General features: G+C 42.0%; 1 protein-coding gene across 1 annotated transcript; it reads left to right on the top strand.

Annotated features, from left to right (window-relative positions):
• Positions 1 to 1,501: 1,501 nt before the first annotated feature.
• Positions 1,502 to 23,738, top strand: MIDEAS (mitotic deacetylase associated SANT domain protein; the record flags this gene model as incomplete). The annotated part of the gene is made up of 12 exons (XM_081999958.1): positions 1,502 to 2,953; positions 9,106 to 9,426; positions 10,379 to 10,724; positions 11,200 to 11,266; positions 16,008 to 16,150; positions 17,021 to 17,124; positions 18,471 to 18,546; positions 19,728 to 19,816; positions 20,967 to 21,116; positions 21,321 to 21,500; positions 21,903 to 22,102; positions 23,519 to 23,738. The coding sequence occupies 12 exons, from the start codon at positions 1,502 to 1,504 to the stop codon at positions 23,736 to 23,738; spliced, it is 3,348 nt and encodes a 1,115-aa protein (XP_081856084.1).
• Positions 23,739 to 24,847: the final 1,109 nt, after the last annotated feature.

Below are 24,847 nucleotides of genomic sequence, written 5' to 3'. Positions count from 1 at the left end.
GAGGAGGCTCAGGCTACAGGACTAGAGTGTGCTGAATGCTTTTGGTTTATTATTTTTCATTTTATAGAGATAAATGGATTGCAGGTTTCATTGGAGCGGATGCGTGCGTTAGTCTTACTTGCTCCACTCAAAAGAACCTTGATTTTATAGCAGAAGGGATGCAATAAGAATGGGGTTTTAACAATTTCTTAAAATCTTTCTGAAATATATTGGCAGTGTGATTTGAAGTGGAAGAGAGTGCATATTGAAAAGAGATAGTAATAGAGACTTCACTGCTAACTCTCAAGTTATTAAGTGTGTTTAAGAATTTAACTAAATTTAAAACTAAACTTCTTAAAAGGCTTTAGGTGTCCTAATAGAAATACTAGCGTATGTGTTAACATATTAGACCGTAACCTTGCAAACTAGGCTTTCAAAGCCTAAGTTTGTAGATAGCTTTTTTCTGTGGAAGAGGAGGGTAGAATTGCCTTAGACTGCATGTTCCGGAAAGGCTTTCTTCTATTACGTTTGTAGCTTTACACTAACAGATATTTGCTGGTGTCCAGGAGCAGCTGTAACAATCTGCCTGAACCACTTCTCTGTGAGTGTGACCTGAGCAGGAGCAGTTGCTTTCAGCTGTTGAAGAAAGCATCTGAGAGGACAACAGGTTGAGCAGGCCCTGTCTTCAGCACTTGGATGCTTGGTGGGCCGTTCTTAATTGGAAAGCAACTGTAATGGTTGGGGGAGAAGGGGTGAATGATGGGCTGTTGCCTGATCCTTTCTTTCAAAACACTGGATTGAGCATCGTGCTGCGTGTTTGGCTGCAGCCTTCGTGTGCATGTGTGTGTTAAATGTCTTTGGGAAATGTGGCCTGATGCGTTATTTTTATTTTGGCAAGTCATGAGGGTTTTTTTTGTTTTGTTTTGTGTTTTTGAGTTCAGATTAAAAACAGATTATTCTGGCCACAGGAAGGCATAGAAGTAATTGGCCACATGAGAGGGAGTTTAAGAGAAAAACCTTCAGGATGGTCTTGAGTGATTAGTCAGAAGTCTACATGCAACTGGGGGTTGCATTATGCAAATACAGTGTGACATCTGTTTTGTAAAACTAAGTTGTTTTGTTTTACATTCTTCTAGCAGGACAGTTCTATTATTTCTTACACATATTAATCTTGATCTTCATTTCTGTGGGAAATGGGACAGACATACATATTGTTGCTTATTGCATGAGGGTTTATATGCCAGTTACCTATGTTGATGATTCATTGCAATTGCTTCTGTATTTCAGGACCTGTAACTAAGTGGACCCTACTGACCTCTGAACCACAAAGGATAAGAGTGAAAAGAAGCACGGGAACCACACAAAGAAAAAGGAAGTGGATGCACTTTCATCTGGACTTCTTTCCTGCCCTTTATTTCTAAAACTGAATGGAAAAGAAAGACTTCCGTGCCTTTCTTCCCCCAACCTCAGGGATGGGTGGATTGTAAATACAGTGTGTGCAGCTGGGAGAATAGACTGAACCATGAATCTTCAGGCTCAGCAAAAGTCTTCAAGCAAAAGGACTGGGAAACGGATTGCCTATTTTAATGAGCAGGAAATAGCTGTGTCATCAAAAGAACCACAGCAGCAGCTTAAGGAAGGACAGTACTATGGTCATGGAGGGAATATACCGGTCTCTCAAACTATGGAGATTCCTCACGCGGGAGGATTAACAAGTGCCCCCAGCAATGTTACTTTGATGAACTCTGTTTACAGTCAAGATAGGGGAGAGTCAATGATGATGTCCCAGACGGTAACAGCTGTCAAATGGCAGAATTCACTAATGGGAAACCGGTTGCCAGAGAGGGGTGACAGCCACTGGCAGTCTCCACCTTCCATGTGGAACCACAGTATGGTTTTTGGGGGCAACCCAAAAGGACCCCACTCCAATGCTGGTGCTCCGGGCTTCTATGGCCACCCAGAAGCCCTTAAAAGAAATCAAGAGAAAGGAGTGTTCGTGTCACAGCTGGACTTGTATGGAGATGCTGTCCAGCAGATGATGTCCCAGAAGGCTCAGCTGGAACAGCAAGCCTTGGTTAGACAGCAAGCTCAAATGAATTCTTTTCATCAGATGCAGAAACAGCACCAACAGAATCAAAGTCTGCCGCTACAGCCTTTCCAACTTGCATTTGGTCACCAAGGCCAAAAGCAGGGTCTTCCTGAATTGTTACATGTCTTTCAAGAAGCCCCAGCTTCTTCCAGTCCAGCATTTACTGCTCAACAAAAACAGCAAGCTCTTCCCCAGCTACAGCTGTTTGAAAATTTCTACCCGCAGCAGCAGCAACAGGCTGCCACACAAGCCTTTGGTCTGCAGCAAACTACTTCCATAGCACAGCCTCATGTGGCAGCTGCAGCACCTCAGCATCACATGATGGCACACCAGTTTCAGCAAACAGAGAGGAACCAGGAACTATTCAAGGCTCTAACAGAGCAGAACCAACAGACTGTGCTACCTCAGACCCAGATTCCCTTTCCAAGAAGGTCACGGAGACTCTCCAAAGAAGGTGTTCTGCTGACATCTGCAGGAGAAGTGGTGGCTTCCAAGCAGGCAGAAGAACAACCTAGCAATTTATTTCTGCATCACTGGCAAACACATCAGCAAGAGGTCCCATTACAGCAGCCGCCTGAACCACTGGCCCACAACAAAAGTAGCTATTTGCACCCCAAGAGAATGGATCTGGGGCAGAAGGATGTCTTGGTCAATAGTGAGCTGAGCCAAATGGAAACAGACAGGCAAGCCACAGCCCAGAATGTTAGAGATGGGGAGAAACAGGCAGCAGTAGCTGAAGAAAACACTCAGAGAACTAATGATTTTCAGGGTGTCAGAGGTGGTGTAATCCAGAGTACACGACGGAGACGGCGTGTTTCTCAAGAAGCCAATTTGCTAACTTTGGCCCAAAAAGCTGTTGAGCTGGCTTCCCTTCAAAATGTAAAGGTAAGATATACATCCTAAACAATAGAGAATATTTTAGACTCGAAATAGGGCTGAAATGAAAGGAATTTATGTACATATGCAGGATGGAACGGTATCTTGATGCCAGAAGTGTTGTAGTACAGCAAGGGCAACTCTGGAGTGGTGACATGTAAGTTCGTCTACTGTAATTCATAGATGCAGAATAGAGATCTTCTAGTGCAGTGCAACCACCTAGGGGCAGTTTTATTTCACTAATACTGAATGTGGTTACAGCCCAGGGCTTCAAAATATGGACATTTTCATCTTGGGCCTCAAGCTGATGAGGAATTGAGAGAGACAAGTATAAGCAGCTCACTTGGTGTCTTTTTACCAATTTAACATTCTTGTCCTTTTATGTTAAAAGACTGTTACTTACATGCCAGTTTTTCAGTTTTATTGGTTGAAGTGTTTCTAAATTGTGCTATCTAAAAATCACATAATGCAATTTACATGTTCAGTATTTCTCAATATTAAAAGCCTGAGGAAGCCTCACATACATGGCAAACTTATACCAGGCCTAACACAGGTCTATCTGATGTGGCATGCTGTTTCTGAGAATGACCTGCAGAAAATGGTTAGAGATCGGTTACTTAAGGATGAAGTCTGCCTGTAGACCTTCTGTAGGGCTTGATGGGGAAGAAATCTAGTGTTGGCTGGTTAAGTTGTTCACTACTCTTATCCTTTTGGTGTGCCATCAGTCTAAACTGTACAGTATGTATTCCACATAGCAAAATGACAGGGTTCAAAATTAAGTAGCCTAGGGGAGGCAAGTGGTGGGATTTTAGGAGTGGGGTGTGGGCTCTTTGAGGGTTTTTTTGGAGGTTTTCTTTCAGTTGTGGTTTGACTAATCTTTCTTTGAGTGCCTCTTGTGAAAAGTAGACACACTTTTCTTTGAGAGCTTTGTTGCCAGAGGCTAATGAAATATGGGTGTTAGAGCATGAGCTACTTTTACCTGCAGTAGCATGAGCAACTGTTACCTGCAGTTTTGCCACGTGAGCTGCTGCTCAGTCAGACAACAAAGGGAAGGGAATTTTATTTCTCCTCTTGGTCTCATCATCTTTTTTTTTTTTTTTTCCTAGTCTGTCTGTGGCCATTTTTTCTAACCCCTTTGTTAGAGGGATGTGCTATTTGAGTGAAAGAGCTAAGCTAATAAACAAGGAGGCAAATATCCATAGCCTACTCCATCTGTTGCACAGCAGACAGCAACCAGTGACGGTTGATGCTGTCTTCAGTCCTTTTTGCTCCAACTCCGGTTGAACAAGCAAATTTGATAGAAAGTTAGTAGTAGTTAGCAGCGTGAGCTATCTGCTCATACTCCCAGCCACTGTATGTGGTTATATTGCAGAAGGGCCGACAATTCACACTACAGTCTGATCACCAATACAGTGGCAAGAAAAAACTAATAGGGCATCTACAAAAAGGCCCTGAGAGGCAAAACTAGAAATTGGCTGTTTGAAGTCATGTCTGCTTGCAGCTTGATTCACAGTGTAAAGACCAAACAGAAGTGTTTTGCCAGATGCTCTTTTGTTCTTTGCACTTACGCAAGCAGCTTGTTTGCTTCCATGATGGCACTAGTAGAAGAACTCTTTATGTTTAGAGCTCTTCAGGCTTTTGGGAGGAGGTTTTGAAAGATGTTATAATCTTTACCTGAGGTCTGATGGATTTTACGTCTTTAAGGGAGCTGGATATCATGTGAGGGAGAAAAAGAAAACACAGTTATTGGAGGAGACTGGTCTGCTTCTCTTATCAGTGTCTTTCTGTTGCAACAACCTAGAAGCCTTCTCTAGCACAGATTATGTGAAGCATGTGTAAGGCGGCCATAGGGTTAAATTATTAATGAAAGATACATTGATGAAGAAGATACATTCATAATTTGAACAAGTTGTTTGAACATTCCAATGTAGGGCTGTGTACCTATGTGAAAACAGTATTTTGGACAGCAGTATCTGTCTACATGGGATATCACAACTGATGCTTTGCACCAAAGCTGCCCATCAAATTGTGCCTGCCTTCATCAGGGTGTGCAAGCTTATTGCTGCTTACAGGCTGCAGCAAATTCTCAACTCTTAGTTTTACGGTTTCATTTCATATATAACTCTTCTACAAAAAGGTGGTGTAATTTGCTTTCTTTAGTAGTGCAGAAAACTTTTCTGAGATCTGAAATGGTTGTCTGCAGGGTGTCTGGATAAATACTCTTTATGGAAGGGAAACAGAGGTTTTAATTACCTGGCTTCTTTTCCTGGGCATAGGGCAGGGCACCAGCTGCCACATACAAAAGTAAAAGAAAAATTTTGCATTGTGTGTTTTGTGTTTTTTTTTTTTTTTTGTGGAATTGCAGTTCTGGACTTGCCTCCTTCATGGACAAGCTTCAGTTTGACTGCAGAGAGAAGCTGACTTTACTGTTAGCCAGATGATGCAGAATCATGGCAGAAAGCACTGCACACGCAAGTGTTTCTGAGAGGCTGGTGTGGTTTCTTGTCTGATCCCAGCACTGACCTTGGAACAGTTCTTCCAGCTATCGCAATTGGGTTTTGTCTGTGAATTCTAAATTTTTTTAGAAACAACTTGTGAGATAGACAGGTTCAATGCCGAAATGACTGATGGGTTTCTGTGGGTGTCCTGGAGGACTCGAGATCACTAGTTCATGCCTCAATATTTATGCAAGAGTCTAAATGGAAGTGCAACAAGTTGTACTTGCTGTGGTTATCCAGTAGTCCTCCTGCCCCAAATTGTGCAACACAGATCCTGAGCTCGCTGAAAATCCCCTAGCAGTTCTAAAAATGAAGGTCCTGTCCCTTGTTCAGTGACTCCTTTCTGCTTACCTCTGAGCATAACCAAACAGTTGAGAAACTATTTAGGGATCTGAAACACATAGCTTAATTCCAAAATCAGTCGTGTCCCCTCTTAGTAAACCTTAGGTATGTGTGATCTTTTTATGACCAGAAGAGTGCTGGTATGGACCAGAGCATCTTTAACGATCTCTCAACTATTTGTATCAAGTTCCCAGTGGTGCCTTCTCTCTACTACTCTTCAGGTCTCCTCCCTGCTCGTTTCTCTCAAAGGGGTCATCTCTCCCATCATCAAGGAAGAGATTTACTTGCAAATAAAAAGAGCATGGTTGACCGATGATACAGCCAAAGAAATGTGACATCTTTTGTGTGACTAGCTGCCATTATTTCCTCCTTGTAGTCAGGAAATTAGTTCATGTCTCTTGACCTGCAGAGATCTGTGCAGCACACAGGAAGTATCTGAGGTTTGTAGATTGGTCAGAATTGGTGTTTGTTCACATATTCATATTGCCATTACTTGTTTGATTGCCGTTATTCTCTCAGGTACCCAGAAGGTATGCCAGAGCGCTTGTGCTAGTAACAGGTACATCGGGAGGGAAAAAAAAGTAATCTGAATAAAACCAAGACTTTTCTTGGCAGTGGTCTAAAGAGTGTATTATGAATGCACCCCTCTAAACAATGGTGCAAAACTATCCACTGTGGATCTCACTGCCACAGGAAGACCCCAGAGCTGTCCCAGATGTTTAACTAGGCTTCAGTAACAAGATGATAACAGCATAAATTTCCCTGATGAATGGAGGCCCACATGTAGCAGTGTGAAGCCATCTGTGAGCTGCTGCTTCAAGTATGGGCAGGACTAGTGGAAGTAGGCATCTGTTTCCAGCAGATGACCTGTTTATATGTTTTAAAAAAGCATCCTTGTTAGTCTCTCTTTCCTGAAGTAGTGGAGGGAGGCTACAAAAATTTACAAGAGCCCCTTACTATCTAGAGGTAGTGGTCCCTAGTGACTTATCTGTCAGTATGATGAATGCCCTCCAAATACAAAATTGGTAGTCTCATGGGAAAGCACAGGTGTGTATCACCAGCCTGGAGTGAAAGGAGGTCCCCGGACCTCATTGGTTCTTCCTGCAGTACAGTCTGGGGCAGCTGATGCCAATTGTGACTCTTCAGTTGTGTGTTTCATTGCTGTGTGGTGGGGACAGATACCTCCAGTTTCTTTTAAGCACCAGTCAGACTTCTAAACTGCAGTGTCACTTACGGGATAAAGTTTTCTGTGCACACTTAGCCTTACTCTAATAAAAGGTCTTGGAAGGATGCAGTCCTAAATCTTCTTGATACGATTTATTTTTATTTGCTCAAGCTTGGCATCTAGCTTTTTTTGAAGGCTTAGTGTTTCAGAGTGGACCTGTTTGCTTTAAAAGCAACAAAAATTACTAGAACTCTCATTTGGAGAGGAGCGAGCCAGAGCACTAAATCCAGGCTCTGACTGATGCGTATTGTGACAATACAGTTGCACTTCCCTCAATATAAATATAGTATCAAAGTGGGACTTCAGTCTAAGTGTCCTTCTAGCTATCATGGGTTGACTCTTCATGGGCCAGCTGAAGCACGTTTGTTACAGAGAGCTTTGGCTGGAACTCAGGAAAAATTACCTATGACCATAGTGGAATCTTTATGACAGAACCTGCTTATGCTAGCTTTTTATTCAGGATTAGGCATTCTTAATGGCACACAAGGTGCTGGAGCGTGTCCAGAGAAGGGCAACGAAGCTGGTGAGGGGGCTGGAGCACAAGTCTTATAAGGAGCAGCTGAGGGAACTGGGGTTGTTTAGTCTGGAGAAGAGGAGGCTGAGAGGAGACCTTATCGCTCTCTACAACTACCTGACAGGGGGTTGTGGCGACGAGGGTGTTGGCCTCTTCTCCCAAGTAACTAGTGATAGGACAAGAGGAAATGGCCTCAAGTTGCGCCAGGGAAGGTTTAGATTGGATATTAGGAAAAATTTCTTCACTGAGAGGGTGGTCAGGCATTGGAACAGGCTGCCCAGGGAGGTGGTGGAGTCGCCATCTCTGGAAGTGTTCAAAAAACGTGTGGATGTGGCGCTTCAGGACATGGTTTAGGGAACATGGTGGCGCTGGATTAATGGTTGGACTTGATGATCTTGAAGGTCCTTTCCAACCTAGTGATTCTGTGGTTCTGTGAATAGATTGTTTTTGAGGACTCCAGTAAATCTCTGCAAAATTTTGGAAGACCAGGTTGGAGACCTCTTGTCATACCTGAGGGATAATGTGCCTTAGTTTCTACCTGTAAAACACAGCTGTTCAGGTAGATTCCTCATTAGATTGTGGCTCTGATGGAGGATGAGTTTGCATACCTAATCCTATCCAAAGGTTTTCCAATCAGAGCTCTAAGTTAGATGTTTTGAAACGCCAAAAGGAGCATCTACAGCTTCTAGATTGCACTTCGTCAGAGTTCAAGAAGGCCTTTCACATCCCTGAAGAGAGGTGTGTTTGAAAGTTGCATTTTAATGTCTGACTTCTAAGAGAGCTGGCAACTGTGTTTGAATTGAGAGTAGAATGAACATGTGGATAGTCATTGGAAGGACTAGAAATCATGGATCTAACAGTACCTGAAGCCATTTGGTGTTACAGTATCCACGTGTTTATTCAGTAACTCATCTCCCATACCCATCTCCTTCAAGCTCAATTTCTTAGGGTTTTCATAAGCAAAAGAAAGCAGAGACTTGGAAGCTGTAATAGCAGTGCAAAAAGTGCCAGCTTGCAGTTATGCCTTGTTGATTCTGCTGAGCAAAAGTCCTTCAGGCTCAAGCCTTGTTAAGACAACAAACCTCAAAGGCTTCACTTATAATAAGGAAAGTTGCTTCTGTCATGTAAATCAGAACAAAAATGTACAAAAAGCTAGCTCTGTTTTTTCTGTGAGAGATTTAAGATTATCATGGTTCAGTCTTTCCTGGAACGGAAGTCCAATATTTGAAATTAATAACCTGCAGCTTAGATTGATTACGAAAACTGAAGAACCTTTGTTGCAAGTTATATGGCAGGGCACAAATTCATCTGGAAAATAAAATGTCAAACCATAGGTAGTGAGTACTTAAGAACGATGTATACAAATATTCTAGCAGTTGAGATTTCAGGCAATCCTCAAGTAATTGTAAGAAATTTTGGTAATGCTTTTGGGAAGTATTTTTTTTCCTCCGATAACACTTTTCCAAATCCATTTCAGCTTGCAAATCGCATTGAGAAATTTGATATACATTGAAAGTGAGATATCATTTGATTTATTATGTAAGCACTACAGAACTTCTAAGGAATGTAGTTTTCTTCTCAGGTTCTGGATACTTCAGAAGAGGAGAAGAGTGTGCTGATAGCAGCTCCAGGACCTACAGCTGCAAAAAGTGTTGTAGAATTCGCCAGTTCTTCACCAGCTCCCAAAAGAGCCCGGGAGGATAACAGCCTTGTGCCTCTTATCATTCCCGTGTCTGTGCCAGTGAGAAAAATTGACTTGCAGAGCCTTGGAAAGGAAAAGTCTGATGATGGAAAGCTCCAGAGAGGCCAAACAAATGATCGAGCTCTTTGTGAACGCAAGCCTTCTGTGATAGTCACTCGGAGGCGATCTAATCGTAATACTAACATGGAAACCTCAAATCAGGTATGGGTGATCAAAGAAACTAAAGATGAGCGAAATCTGTTAGACTTAATTACATAGGTTTTATCCATAAGCTTTTCTGTTAAAGTAGTTGGATCTTGAACTTGGAATGGGCATAGTCTGGGGACTGGATTTTTTTCATCATAATATTGCCATGTATTTGGGCATTACTGGCTTTTCATGACCTACAGCTAACGCTGGTACAGCCATCAATGCCTCACTACTAAACAGGGAATAAAGACAGATGGTAAGTAACACTAGAATAAAACGTCTGAGCAAAGAGCGCTTTCTCCATACATACATAGATAATAATAAATTTTGAGTAGTGCGCATATCTCTGTATATGAATAAAATCCAAAGTGAACATTTATTCTCATGGAATTGAAACCTGTTGCTGAGGTTCTGAAGGCCAGTACCTGAGTGTTCCCCTTCAGTGTGGTGCTGTTGAGTAGGGTTTTGGTTTTGTTTTTTTCCCTGTCTTCTATTCAGAAGTACAATAGAATGTTCAGATATCAGAGAAGTGGAAGACATCTATGGAGTTTTCTCTGTATTTAAATGCTTGACCATCTAAGGCAATATCATTACATTGTCTTCTGTTCTCCTAACGCTATTTCTTGTCACCCTGTATCTGTACCAGGGTTCTGCTCTACTTTTGTGTTCCCTTTTAAAGCTACCATGAGGTCATTATCTTTCCAACCAAAAGTTAGACCAGACGTATGTGTAGTTCTTGTAAAATATAACTTCATAAGCACTCAGTGTTGCTATCTAGTAGTTCCTGTGTCCATTCTATTCCCCATTTTCTTCCTTCCTCTTTCCCTTTGTGCTAATTGAGACACCTCCCAATCGCCCTAGCCAGATTTTGAGCTGCCATGAAAGAATGTTGTCATCTCACTGAAGTTTTTCAAATGATGTGAGGTTTTAAAATGAAATTAATTATGTAATGTTTTTCTAATAGCATGAAGATGCTGTTCCAAAGGATGAAGCAGAGGGCTTTGCCCGGAAACCAAAGCAGCGTCCAAGACCTGAGCCACTCTTCATACCACCAAAAGCTGGCACCTTTATTGCACCACCTGTTTATTCTAACATTACTCCGTATCAGAGCCACTTACGGTCACCTGTCCGTCTGGCCGATCATCCTTCAGACAGGAACTTTGAGCTACCTCCTTACACTCCTCCGCCAATTCTTAGTCCAGTGAGAGAAGGGTCTGGGCTATATTTTAATGCTATCCTCTCTTCAAGTGGTCATTCGGTTCCACCTCCAATGACTCCTAAAAGTGCTCACAGAACTCTGCTTAGATCAAGTAAGTTCCACTTTTTCCTTCCTTTCTTGGCTAATTTATGGTTAGGAACTGTGGAGTATTAGGAAGAAGATCATGACTTTAGGAGGTGTGGTTATGTGGAACTGGGACAACTTCGAATAGTCTGGGGAGGAAATGTAATGTTGCTTTCATCTGGGCATGCATGTTAAGCTGCCTTCACTAGTGATCTGCAACACCCCCTACTGACGTTCCTGGGAATGGAAAAGTCAGTTCCTTCTCTATAATAGATGGTCATTATTGACCTGAGGGGTCATCACTGAACTGAGGGGACAGTAAATAGGTATTACTGAGATGCAGATGGTGACTGGAAGGTAAGTTCTTGGTCATCTTAAATTCCTTTAGTGTATGGGTACCTTTTTTGAGAGATGGATAGCTTGGATATATTCTTCAGACAGCTTGTAAATCTATCTCAGATGCAAAGATGAGCTGTCTGAGCAGTTCTTTGTTTTCCTTGCAGATAGTTCAGAAGTTACCCCTCCTGTTCTTACGGTAGTGGGGGAAGCCACCCCAGTCAGCATTGAACCGTAAGTACCTAGTAGATTCTTAGCCTGCTAGTAAATGTGCTTCGCTTCTTCCTTCTAAACTTTCAAGCTGCTCCATGTACAGTTGATGTATCTCTTAGAAATATTAAAACTGTTCCTATTAGTGACTCAAAATATATATATATATATATATTTTTTTATTAAAAGTATGTCTCTGGGCTGAAATACTATTGGTTAGCTAAAGGTGAATCTGTCCTGTTTTGTTGTATACAAACACTTCTTTGTATACTGTAAGTTTGTTCTAAAGTGGGGAAATAATGCTCCTTTAGAGGAAGGCAAAAACACACTGTGGAACAGTTATGCTCTGACATGGACTGGTCAGATTGCAGGTTATCCATGCGGTTTGTATTAGCCACAGAGCAACTGTGAAGGTGACTTTGCTCCCTCCTGGGCTAGCTCAGTCTGAGACCGCTACAGCCAGTTGCATACCGTGTGTGTGGCCTGAGTTAATAAGCTTCATTAGTCTTTTTAGCTGGCTGTGTGCTGGGAAAGCTCAGACAAATGTGGACCCAACAGCACTAGGGAGCAGTTTGGAGATAGGAAGCTGGAGTTAATGAGTTTAGGCTTGATGTCAGTCCTGCTAAACCTGAGGAGAGTAGCAAAAAAAGCCGAGTAGCAAATGTCTCTGCACAGCCCCTGCAAACCCTCTGGGAATGTTGTCAGCTTGAGTTCAGTGCTGTAGAACTACAGCAAGGTAGTTCCAATTCATTATTATACCTAGGTTAATGAACTCTTGCGAAATCTAAACATGGCGAGGCATGACATGGAAACACCCATATGGCATAAAAACACCCACATGGCTCTGCATAGCTGACTCTGTGCAGTCAGGAATCTGCTCTAACTCTGCAGTGTATCCTATAACGTTTGAGATATTTAACTCAAACTCTTCCCAAATAAATACCAGGCTGCTTTTACTTTTTCTTCCAAAATGGCTTATATTTTAAAAATTAACTGGAGCATTTGCTGTCAATTCCCGGCCCTTTTCCATTCTGTCTTCCTCTTTGAAGCTGAGTTTTCTGCACTTTTGGCAGCAGGCTGTCCCAAGCAAGTGTTGCAGTTGTGAATGAACCCAGATTATTCCTGTCACCTTTGCAAATCCCTTCCAGGCTGAGCCCATCCATAGAAATAAGAACATTTGGTGTTTTTTTAAATCTGTTTTGAAAATGGCTTAATTCATCTTTTTCATCATTTCACACCAATCCAGAGGAGCCTCTTCTTGAACAGATATTTTTTGTTCCCCCCCCCCCCCCAGTCTTGATCTTTGACGTCTATCGTGCGATTGGCTGCTGTGTCTGTTGGTTTGAGTTGCTGAAGTTCATGACATAGTTAGCTGCAGTTTTAGTTGTGTGTGAAAATCTTCAAATTTGTTGCTGGAAATTTCAACCCATAGTAACTTAGTTCATTTCGTATTGCCAAAAGGGAGTTGTATGCAAAGAGGTGTCTTGCTATCCTCTTAAGTCTTACTGAACAGATGCTTACGCAGGTAGATAGCTTTAACTTTTAACCAAGATAAATTAACAAAGTGGTGACATTCTGTGTTGTCAAAGTAATCAGTTTGCTGCTCTGAAGCTAGTTTGTGCAGCACTGTTGTGGTCAGTTATGTAGGCATATATTCTATAAAGGAAATATGTCAGGAAGCACTTTTTTTTTTTTAAGAAAAATAAGTTTAATTTGTATTCTTGACTCTGTCAGAAGTTGACTATTGTGTTCTTAATTGCTTGTGCTTTGCTAGACCTTCTGCTAAGGCTTCTCAAATAGTCATTTAATTGCAGAGATCTGGAATAGGAAATGTGACAATGAAGCTTAATTTTTCTATTTGTTAAGTAGTACAATAGGCAGCTGATGTCACAGATCTTTGTGTCCTACCGGTTTTGCAGTTCAGTTGCTTCAAAGTCTTAAAGGCACCCTTCAGCTAACCAGCCTCAAGCATAGGTGTGGTGCCTCAATTCTGGATGTTACCATGCTCAGCTGTGTACTGGGGTGTTCCAGGAGCACTGTCGGTGCTTACAGGCAAGAGCTTTTGCTGTACTGAAATCTAGGCTTCGTCAGTAAAGGAATAATGCAATAACATAGCTTGAATGGACCTCTGGAGGTCATCTGGTCCAAGCCCTTGCTCAGAGCAGGCCAAATTACATCTGCGTTACTCGGGTCAAGTCTGGCAGTGGAAATCTGGTTTTATTTAGACATTGCAGGTACAAGGTCTAATTGTTAGACTTTTCTGGCCTAGGGATGCCATGTTCCAAGTTTAGTTTCAAGATAAAAAGTAACTTCTGAAAGCCCTTCAAGCCCACATTCTTTCTCTCCAGCTTTTCCAAATTCCTCTCTCCCTCTCACAGGTGAGGCCAGAGGAGTCTGTGTCTTGGGACGCAAAATCTCCCAAATTTCCCAATGCAGTAACAGGCTCTTTATCTGTTGCCAGTTGACAGCAAAGTGTCAGTTTCTGTCAGTCATCCCCTTCTAGGGTGGATCGGAATCCATTACTCTTTCCTCCACTGTAAAACTGCATGCCGTAACAATAAGCGAGACTAATGATGTGGAGTGGGAGACTCCACATGAACATCATTCTGCAGTCCATCAGTGGGCTGAAAGGAGGACTTGCAGTGGGTGTTTGTTTTTGCTTTGTTTTTTTAGCAAGGTCTTCTCAGTTTTGCATGAAATCTCTTGCTTTTTATTTTTGATCCTGATTGTGCTGTTTCTGTCCAAGATAATCAAGACAGGTGAAGGAAAAATGGAAAACTGTGTAGTGTTAGATTTTTAATAGACTTTTGTATCTGTAAAACACTCAAAACCAAACTGGGGTTTTCCTGGGGTTCTTCATTCTCCATGCAGATTTCACTTCTAGTGTGCATTTGAAATTGAATTACTTCTGAGAAGCAGATCCTGAAACAGTTACAACCACAGGCATCAGAGATGGGACACTTTGAACTGCTGTAGTTCTCCCTGCCCACGGCCATGACATGAGATGTGTAATGTCCCTATCGCTTTACCTTCGACAGGAATTGGAGATAGCGTTTTTGGGAAAATGACAGATAGTATACGGCAGCCTGTTTAAAACTTCCCTGCTACATCTGTCATGCTGGATATCATCTTGTTGTCACCTACTGGAAGGAAGTTAGCATCGGTCTGTGCATCTGGCAGATTCTGCTTGTCCAGGAAGGAATCCCACCCTGTCGATGTCGAGCTGCTGCTGAATGGGTGGATGAAGTCAGAACAACTGTGTAGGGTAGTTACCTTCTGCATCTCTTCATTTATACACATGTGAATTGTAAACCATTCCCCTGAAGTGTGAGGAAGTAGATCTGATGTTTTTGTTACTATTCCTTATTGTACTAGATTATGCTTTTTCCCTTGTAATTATGTTTCCCCTCATGCTGAGGGGGAACCAAGCCAAGACTTGAATTATAGCAAACTTGCTCTGGGCAGGGAGTTTTCTAATGAAGCAGCTCCAGAGTTTAATCATCTTGTGGGCACTGCCTGATCTACTCTCTCAAAAAAAGAGCTTATTTCTCTATCTGTTACTATTTCAGGAGCTTAGCAGTATGGTGCTAGTCAACTGATATCTGAAAGAGGAACGTTTTTGCATTAAGCATAGATATATTATTTCAGAATAGGAGATTTTCATTATATTCTAAGTCATCTGAGCAGCAGCTGTTCTCGCATATCTCGGTTTTCTGATGTCTTGGTTTTCTGAAGGGTCTTTTTGCTCGCTTAGCTTGGACATTTCTTTTGCATTCTCTTCTGGACCTCTGAATTGCATGCATAGTTGCTATATTACTTAGAAAGTTGTCCTTGGACGTATCCAATGTATTTCACACTGAGTTTGTGTAGCTAATGCTGTCTCTCTGTGTGTTTTGCTACCGAGTAAGAGATATAGAGCAATGACAAAGGGCATCCATGCTCTCACTGCTTGCTGTGCTATTGGTATAGACCTCCAAGTCTGGTAGAGCAGTTTTTCAGTAGTGGTTCTTATCTATCTCTGTGCACAAAATAGTGTTTTCTAGTACAGAGTAGAATCTCTGTGGATGGTCACTTGACTTAAGGCAAGTGTAGTGCTCTGTATTGCATGTTGTGAAAAATCTGTCCAGTAATTCAGAATCTAAGTGTGAGACTGTTGCTAAAACATGGGATTTGGTTTTGATGCAGAATGAGCAATAAAACTTTCTTTTTTTTAATATTTTCGGTTTCAGTTGTTAGAATTAGTTTCTAGAAGATACTAGCTTGTCAAGATCATAAAGGACCAAACTTTGAGATTGATCTTGCTTTGAATGGGGAGTTGGACTAGGTAGTTTCCAGAAGTCCTCTTCAACCTAAATGATGCTATGATTCTGTAATTACGGCTGGCAAAACGTTAATACTAAAACAGGCTCACCTCTCTTATGCATGAGGAGCAAGCTTGCCATAAGAGAAGTCTGTGGGACAGCCTCTCAAAAAGTTATGATAACTGAAAGCTAATAAGTGTTCTTTGAGCAGTTATTAGGGGATCCTAATTTAAATACAATTTCAACCATTGTTGATAAGACAGTGGAAACTGGTAATGGATGTAAAACTTCTGCCCTTTTGAGTCATACTTATTAATGTAGCCTACAAGACCTGGAAGCTGTTCATGTTACATGCAAGAGCTTCCTGCATTTCAGTTTCTTCATAATGAGTGCTTTTAGCAGAGATGGAGACTTTCTGTACAGTTTAAAGGGGGCCTGACAGTTACTTGTTACCTTTTCTGCAGGCGAATAAATGTAGGAGCTCGCTTTCAAGCAGAAATCCCATCACTCCAAGACAGGTCTCTGGCAGCAGTTGATGAACATAAAGCAGAGCTGGTGTGGCAGCCGTGGGGCGACCTGGAAACCAACAAAGTCACCCAAGAGAATGGTAAGAATGTGGAAGACTGGTAAACAGGACTGAATTGTCAGAGTTGTTGTAGGGGTAACCACATATTTGCTGTAGGCATAATTTAACATCTCTCAGAGCTGACAGTCAAGTGACATGTTTGAGTGGTCTTGAAAACAGTCTTGGGGGTACAGCTTTTTTTATCAGGTTGTGTGTGGCGGGAGGGAGGTTGATAGGATTGTTTTTTTAATTGAGATAAGATGGGACCATTTGTTAATGGTCAAGCAAAGAGCAGCCTTTTGCTCAGTGAAGCTTCCTTGTCTTTGCTAACATTTGAACGCCACATGCACTCAATTACTGTATTTTCAAGGAATGATGTAGACATAATAGTAAAAATTATAGAAAAATCAAGTTGTAGACGGAAGTCAGGATGAGGAAGCAGGAGTTGTGGCAGCTAGCAGCAGACTTGGGGGGCTGTCTGCTGTTGGCGCACATGGGTTGCAGCATGTATAAATCCTGAAGGGAAGAGGAAGTGGGCAGGCTTGGAAGAAATCTTTCTGCTGACGGAGAAAAAAGGGTATTGGGAAATAGAGACTCACAGTATAAGGGGGGATTCAGGAAATCTCTGGGGTGAAGGGAGGTGGGAAGACATTATAGGAGGGAGGAGATTTGCAAGAAACTCCATGCACAAATAGTGTCGCATGCAGAGTAATGTGTGACCTTGTGGTCTAATGAGTTCTTGTGTCCAAATTTGACGCAGATAAATTTGCAAGGACATTCAACTTAACTGAAAGTAAAACTCTCAGAGATGTCTAGCCCTGCTTCAAAGGAGATCATTAATGATGTGAATCGTGTAGGAAACTCCGTTTTAATCTTCTTATCTGAATTTTTTTGGTACCTCTGTGGAAATAGTGGAAAACCTGCTAGCTGCTGCCTGTTCAAGCATTTTTCCTGGGGCTGGAACCAACCAGGAGCTGGCACTGCATTTCTTACATGAAGCAAAGGGAAGCATTCTGGTGAGTCTTCCCAGCTTTTCACCTTGATGTAGTCAAAGATGTTTAATGAAGGCTGGGTAACCTGTCACTTGACGAAGGGAAAGCTTTGCAAACTCTTTCCTATGCATCTGGCTCCCACTGTTTAGTGTCCCTTGGATGTCCCTAAAGTGGGTTGGGCCTGATGTACAGTACCATGTTCACTTACTATCTTGCATATTTCCAACTTTGACATGTTTGGTTTTATAACAAACAGACTGACAGTCTACCAGGGCAAGTGAGCTGAGACAGCTAAATGAATCTTAAACGTTGTCTTCCTGGGGAGGTGACCGCGTTGGAAGGAAAAATAAGAGGCTGGCACTGAAGCTGAGGCATGAGGTGCAGTGTCTTGCTCCTCTTCCTTTTGGCAGATCCATTTAACTTCTCTGTGCATATCTATAGAATGGCTGTGCTGCTAATTTTATATCAGTATTGTAAGGCATGATGCACTTTCATAAATGCCCTTTGACAGCCCTGGGAGGTGATATCAAAGAGAAGAGCAGAGCGTAGCGTACAGCACAGGGATGTCATCCTTTTATAGTTCTATGATTGATTTAACCTGGCATAAATCAGCCCCGTGGTCAGGAGTATCCCACACTTTTGCCTGGCTCCTGGTTTCCTGTCCCCTGTAGTGTGCCAGCACTTACAGTTGTGAGACTATTGACCTGCATTGGAGAAGAGAACAAATAAAAAGTAATTTTTGTGTGTATGTGTTAGGTTTCTGCTAGATAAGTTCCCCGAACTGGCCCACCATTGTGAATGCTGAAAGGTGGTTTAAACTGCTAATGGAAGCATGATTCCATTCTCTCCTGCCTGCTAACTTTGAAAGCACTTCCAGTTTAAATGCAAAATAAAAAGCAGCTTGAGAGGGCTGGGTTTTTTGTGTGTGGAGTCTTGCAGTCACATGGCTGCTCTGTTTTATTTTGAAATATTGCTTAGTTAAGTGAGATAAGATCACAATGACGTGGATTTTTAAGACAGACATCATTTAGGGCAGTGGTTTTGGATGTGTGTAACTTAGGCCTTCAGTAAATGAGCGGAAACTGCTGCATCGTCTCTGTCTACGGAATTAAGTCTCTCCCAGTACCATGGTGGTTGCATTGGAAAGCATCAATTCACAGAGACATGAAGAGGTGCCAAGAGCTTACCACTTGCCTGTGGTACCCAAGACTCAGTGGGTAGTCAAGAATGTGATTTTAAAGTTATCCCAGATGTTAAACTGTGCTATGGTTCTTTTCAGTTAGCTTGCGAGAAAGGAGAAGGATTAACAGTTGCCTGATCTTTGTTTTAAATACCACAAACATTAATTATTTTATTTGTTTTTATCTTAGGGGGCTTTGACCAGATTGCTACTGAAGAGGCCAGTACGATCGCCTACCCACCCTTTGGCAGATTATCACTACACAGGTTTGTTAACCAGAATAACTTTGTGCTGCCTGTCTATCATAAAGGAACTTTTCTATCCTTTTCTGCTCTTTTGGGATCTCTTTAACATTACAATAAGATTAAAAGACCACTCTTCTCTCTGGTAAATCAAATCATGGCTTGCCAGGAATTTTACCTGTGCAAATTACGACGCTCGTGTAAGAAACACTGCATCTCTCAGAACATGTGCATGTGTGTATTTGCATATGTGTGCATTCTGATTTCCTTTATGGGGAAAAGGGAATGTGATACCTTACACTAAGCCACAGAGGATGCAGAAAGATAGCTAGTATGTGCAAGAAAGGCTGTGGTAAGCTCAGACCCACAGCCTCTTTGGCATGAATTTCCAGGGTGGAGTAAAGAGGGGGTTTTATGGGAAGAGTTTTCAAGCTTGCTGAAGAAAGCTCAGCCAAGTATTGATGCCCATCAATGTTTCTGCAAAATGTAAATTCTGTAAACTGCCTTTGTAGTCTTGTACCTAATTAGAAAATGGTCAGCCATATGACACTAACTTCAGTGATCTAGAGGGACCCTAGCCACCTGAAAAACCTGATGTAAGGTGGTAGAGAGACATCTAATAGCTGGCACCACAAAGCATAGAAGTTACATTTCTTCATTATTACACTCTCCTCCTATAATGATTGGCAAATATTACTTGAGTAATACCTATAAAGCAGAAGGAGATTCCAAAATAAGTTTATTATTAGAGATAAAGGTGCTAGGATAGTAGGAATATTTGAGATGTAATACATCTTCAAGTAAAGTGGATTGCTGTTGAAAGAGAAGATCCTTTTCTCCTGTCCTACCATTTCCCTTGTGTAAAATCTAATGGCTGGGCCACCGCAAACTGTGTCTATTCACCTTGCTGTTTTGTTGGAAACATCTTAGTTCATCCGATTGACTGTTTTTTGCAAGCTGAACTGAGTTAACCTGTGGTGATGAGTACAAGATCTAACACAAAGTAATGAGAGGAAGGCTGAAGTACAGCAGTAGGGAAGGGGTTAACAGCAGTCTGCAGTTGGGCTGGATTAGGTGTGATGAGAGACTGCGCCCTTGCATGTGTGTATTGGTCTTATTTAAGGCGAAAACGAAGAAAAATTACATAGAAGAGTAAACATTTGAAATTGCAAGGGCTTCGGTTACAACTTTTTTTTTTCCTACAGGATCAGACAAATGGAAAGTTGCTGAAAAAAAACTTTTCAACAAAGGCATTGCGATCTACAAGAAAGACTTTTTCTTGGTCCAAAAGCTTGTAAGTTACTTTTTTTTTTTTTAATGATAGCAATGATACATTCTTGCACACTTCAGCATTTGATACAGGGAGTTTAATCGTGATTTTTCTGAAACCTCAGTATTAAGCATTAAGTCCTGCACTCAGAAGATTTCAGAGAAATTTTATCATCAGGCACAACATAAAATCTCACTAGCTAGCTAGAACAATAGTGTTTGTTTTGCTGCTCTTGTTTACTTAATCCTTGTACTTACTGCATTACTTCCATTAGTCCGCACTGAAGATATCGCTTCTAATGGGCGTATTTATAGAGTGCTGGTAGTGTTCCAGTACGGCTTAAATGGCTTGCTTATAAAACTAAATAGAAACATATCCTTGCTACTGGTGAAAGGGACCAAAGAAGGATATGCGAATGATGCATCCTTTAGGATCTCTCTTTCCAGTTTTTTGTGACAATAATAGTAAAAATGATCACTCCCATCTATTTTCATGAGAGATGACACTTCAGGGGTGGGGAGATCACTGAAGGAGACTGCAAAACCAGGAGCTGCATACATATTTCCTGAATAAATTCCCAAAAGGCATTTAAGTTGCAAAAGCCCAGAAGCTAAGGGTATATTCCAAAACTTCCAGAGAAATTACTGATAGAGAGTATGTAGACAGTCACAAGTTTGTACTGATGATTGTCTACCACCATAAGTGTATGAAATCCATGTGGCCAAAATGGGAAAGGGCTGCAAACCTTCCTTTCCATTTTTGGATGGGTATTCTGGACTGGTCTTCTCTGAAGTGCTGCTGGAAAATAAAGTTCCCCCATAAAACTGAAAGGCTGCTCTCAAGCCTGACAGCTCAGTTGGAACATTGCGGAGGCTAAGAGGTGCATTAAGCTTACAAAGTGCCAGGTTCTGTCACCTTTACATTGATCAGCTTTTCTTTGGAAAATTGGTCCTGTATTTCTCAGTGAATAACAGTGGCAATAGGGGATGGGCTGTGGGATGGGGCGTAGAGGTGAACACGACACAGAAAAGAGAGTTTTCACAGCAATTGTGGTGGAATGGAGACTACTGAGAAAAGAAAAATACAAAGTGTATTTATTGCACCTTTAGTAATCATTTGTAAGCCTTCTTAAAATCATGTAATCCATTGGACTTTTATGTTTTTTAAACACCAGATAAAAACCAAAACAGTGGCTCAGTGTGTGGAATTCTACTACACATACAAGAAGCAGGTGAAAATTGGTCGGAACGGGACCTTAATCTTTGGGGACATTGATGTTGCTAATGAGAAGTCTATGAAAGATGAAGCTGAAGTTGACATCAAGGTAATACCCTACATTTCTCTTACCTCTTTTGGGCTGTGGTGTGAAGTGTGATTTTTGTGTGCTGTCTCTCTTGTTGGTAAAATCAAAAGCAGAAACAGTCTGGCCAGTGTGGAGGAGTCCAGACTCACAAACTTGTGTCCTGTGTCACATAATGATATTTTCTCACAGACACCAAATTAACAGTTTTTTTATCTTCTGGTGAAGAGTTCCCATAGGTTTGCACGTGTTCTTCCTCCCAGAAAGGACATTTACAGTGAAGAACAGGAGCATGTGGAGGAGGAGGAGGAAGAGGAGGAAGAAGACGATGAAGAGGAAGGGTTGGATAACAGAAAGAAGAGCACAGTTCCTCTCAAAGATGAACAGACACTACAAGATGGTGTAATAGTAAGTGCTGCATTGTGTATGTTATGCTTTCTATGCCACCTTCACTCTGCAACTACTTTAGAAAATATGAGGTGGACAGTTTCAGATGTAAAACGTTTCCACCTGTAAGTTTCCCCAGAGCAAGAGACGGGGCTGAGGTAGCTTAGAGTATTACTAGCAACGAGACTGTGCTGTGGTCAGAGAACTGGGATGAGTAAGGGGTGAAAAATGCCCAGTATAATTCTTTGTGGTTGGGTGCACATATAGACCACGATGAGAAATGTCCTGAAAATATGCTGAAGACTTTCTCATTAAATAAAACCTTGGTCTGGAATAAATGAAGCACAGGAGCTCAGCCATTGTTTTCCTTCTGATGGTGGGTTTAGGTTTCAGTTTGCCTTAACTGTTCCTCTCTCTCCAAAGGCCAATGATGTCAACATGAGGAGTCAAGAAGCAACTGTTATGGGCAGAATTGGAAGGAAGCCAAGGGATACAACAGGGAAGCCTCGAAAGCCTATTACTGCTCCAGTGCAGAGGAGGCGGCGGAAACAGAAGATAAAATCGGATGCTACCAGTAAAGTTCAGAACACAGAAAACACATTTCCATGTAAAAAATGTGGCAGGTAAGAGCAGCTCGGCTTCCCGCAATAGTCACAGAATTGCAATAGGGCATTTCCTGTGGAAGCTTAATCTTAAATGAGCTTTCCTTCCCTCTGTTTAGGCCAGAGACACTGGCAATAATTTTCATGACTTATTACACCACTAATACTCAGACTAGGGATTTTTACATATATTGATATTAAGATACTACAACTCGGGTAATTGCCCGCCGCTGACTGTTTTTTCCTCAAATGCAATGAGACACCACTTGCATTTCAACTGTGTGCAGTATTAGGTGTCAAACTGCACTTTAAAACAACTGTTGTATTGCCCCTTTGTAATGCCTACATTTTTGTAGCAAGTAATTTCTCTGTATTTGCTAGATCACATAGTCAGAACATGGTATAGACTTACGAACAGTGGTGTAGAAATACAAGACGCTACCATTGTTATAGCAGCAGATATTAGGCCAGTGGGTACACAGTTTGTCTGGTGAAACTTGCACCCATCTTTTGTGCCTGTAAAATATAGTCTTTCTTTACATGGTTCTAGTAGTTTTTGTAGGTTTGTTGCCAACAGATTCATAAATGTCAAGAAAACTCAGTTCCCTACATAAATTGCTCAACCACTGGTATTACAAGACTCTCTATTGTTTTTAAGATTATCTATTTTAAAAAGGCACCAAGCTAGGGGATAGCAAGAAAATGCAATCTCTAGTTACGTCACCGGGGTGTTGACAGATTCCTGCTGTGTCTGGGACGTAACTGGTCCTGCCAAGGTACCCTGTCTCTGCTCTCGGGGAACACGTGGCATTGGAAAGGGCAGTGCTGTGAGAAGTCAGGCAGTTAGGATTTGGTCCTGGCCGCTGACAATGGAGAAGCAGGCAAGGATTCTTAATGGTGTCTAAACTTGTGACATTTGGTGCCAAATCCAAATAGTTAATGGCGAAAGATGGAGGGATAGATCATAGAAGTGCAAAGTTAGGAGGAAAAAGCTCAAGTGTTTCTAGCTGTGTGGGCAAGTGTCAGGAGTGGCATTTGGCCGTTGTTCACCTGCATGTTTATTGTATTTTTGCAGTATAGGGAATGCCTAAAAAACAGGGCCCTGTTGTGTTAAGCAGCATGTACATAACTCAGATAGCAGCATCGCTCCTCTGAATTTAGAAAATTTAAGAGCTGAATGAGAGGTAAGAGGAAATGGCCATATTAAGAAACAAAGTGAGTGATCTGAGGGTGCTCAGGGTCTCCTGCTGGCGCTCTGCCTGGGGCTGGCACACGCCGAGGCAGAAGCAATGTTTGCTGTAGATGCTCTATTGCAGTGCCAGCATGAGTTCCTCTGCCAAAGCTCACTTGAGGCTGGAGCAGCAGCAGCTCTTTTGGAGAATTAATGAAGGAGGCTGTAGGCGACAGCAATGTTAACATACATGTGTGCTCCCTCAGGGTGTTCTACAAGGTGAAGAGCCGCAGTGCTCACATGAAAAGCCACGCGGAGCAGGAGAAAAAGGCAGCCGCGCTGAAGCAGCAAGAGAGAGAGGCAGCAGCAGCAGTGGCGGCAGCGGCAGCAGCAGCAGCAGCCCACAGCCAGGAAGACAGCAGCGAGAGTGGGAGCAGCAGCAGTGGGAGCAGCAGTGCGAGCTCGGATGAAGATGGAGAAATATAGCAGCAGACAAGAAGTGGAGGGAGTAGCAAGGCTGGACCCAACCTCCCTCTTGGTGGTCTCACTTTTTGGCTTGCACTTTTCTTACTTGAACCATCAGGTCTCAGTTTCAGTGATGCCGTTTCTTCATGCCACATGTTCTACTTCACCTTGCCAGTACTGACCAAGCCGGAATGATGGATGAAAAGATTTGTTTCAATATGGATTTTAAAAAAAACAAACAAACAAATAAGATTTCTATTCTATTTATAATTATACCTGAGGTACATAATAGAACAATGTCACCTGCAGTGGAAGTAAGTTCTCTCTCAGGTCAGTCAGACCTTTCTTTTTGTGCTTGTCAGGAATCATGATAACAGGACTCTTGGATATGAAGGTTTTCAGACTGGAGCAAGAAAATTATGCTTTTCTCTGAGCTAACTGTATCCAGTTACTGTGACTCTGGTGATTCTAAATGTTTCCTTTCTCAGCAATTTCTCCTTCCCGTTACACTTTTCTGCCTTTCTTTCTGAGCATTTATTCAGGCAGCCAACAAGTTTTGTGGGAAGATAGTGTGCTCTTTTGGCCTCTGCTTCACAAAAATGAAATGTGGGATGAGAAAAACACTCCTCTTCCTTTTGAGAGAGAGTTTTATTTTTCAAAAGGAAGCCTGAGGTGGTTTCTTTTATGCCATTAAGAATGCGGCAATGGATATAAAAATATCCTGTGGGATTAGAGTAGCCACTGGCCTTGCAGGTTGTCTCATCTTGGAAAACAAAATAGTCTGCCTTTGCTTAACTTAATGGAAAGTAGTCTGGGCTTCACAAGTGCAATTTGAAATGAAAACTGCTGGGTTTGACTTTGCATAAATGGGAGCAAGTTTGTTTACCAAGACCTTCTTGTGCACTGGATTGTGTGCACCTCTGAGATGAGAGGAACGGACTCTCATCTCCAGCAGTCTCCTTAAATCCCTCTCTGAATGGCTTTTACCTCTCAACACCTCCATTTCTTCCTTGTGGCAGACCTCATTTATTCCTTGAAATTGCCATCATCAAGAAGCTTTGTATGGTAGGGCCCTAGTTTCCCAAATACTTCCTGCCAGACAGTATGTACATTGCAGGAGGAGCTTGTCA

Source organism: Phaethon aethereus (genome assembly GCF_964289735.1).
Source record: "Phaethon aethereus genome assembly, chromosome: 5".
Classification (NCBI taxonomy): domain Eukaryota; kingdom Metazoa; phylum Chordata; class Aves; order Phaethontiformes; family Phaethontidae; genus Phaethon; species Phaethon aethereus.
Note: the sequence above shows the minus strand (reverse complement) of the source record. Positions and strands in the feature narration are given on the sequence as shown.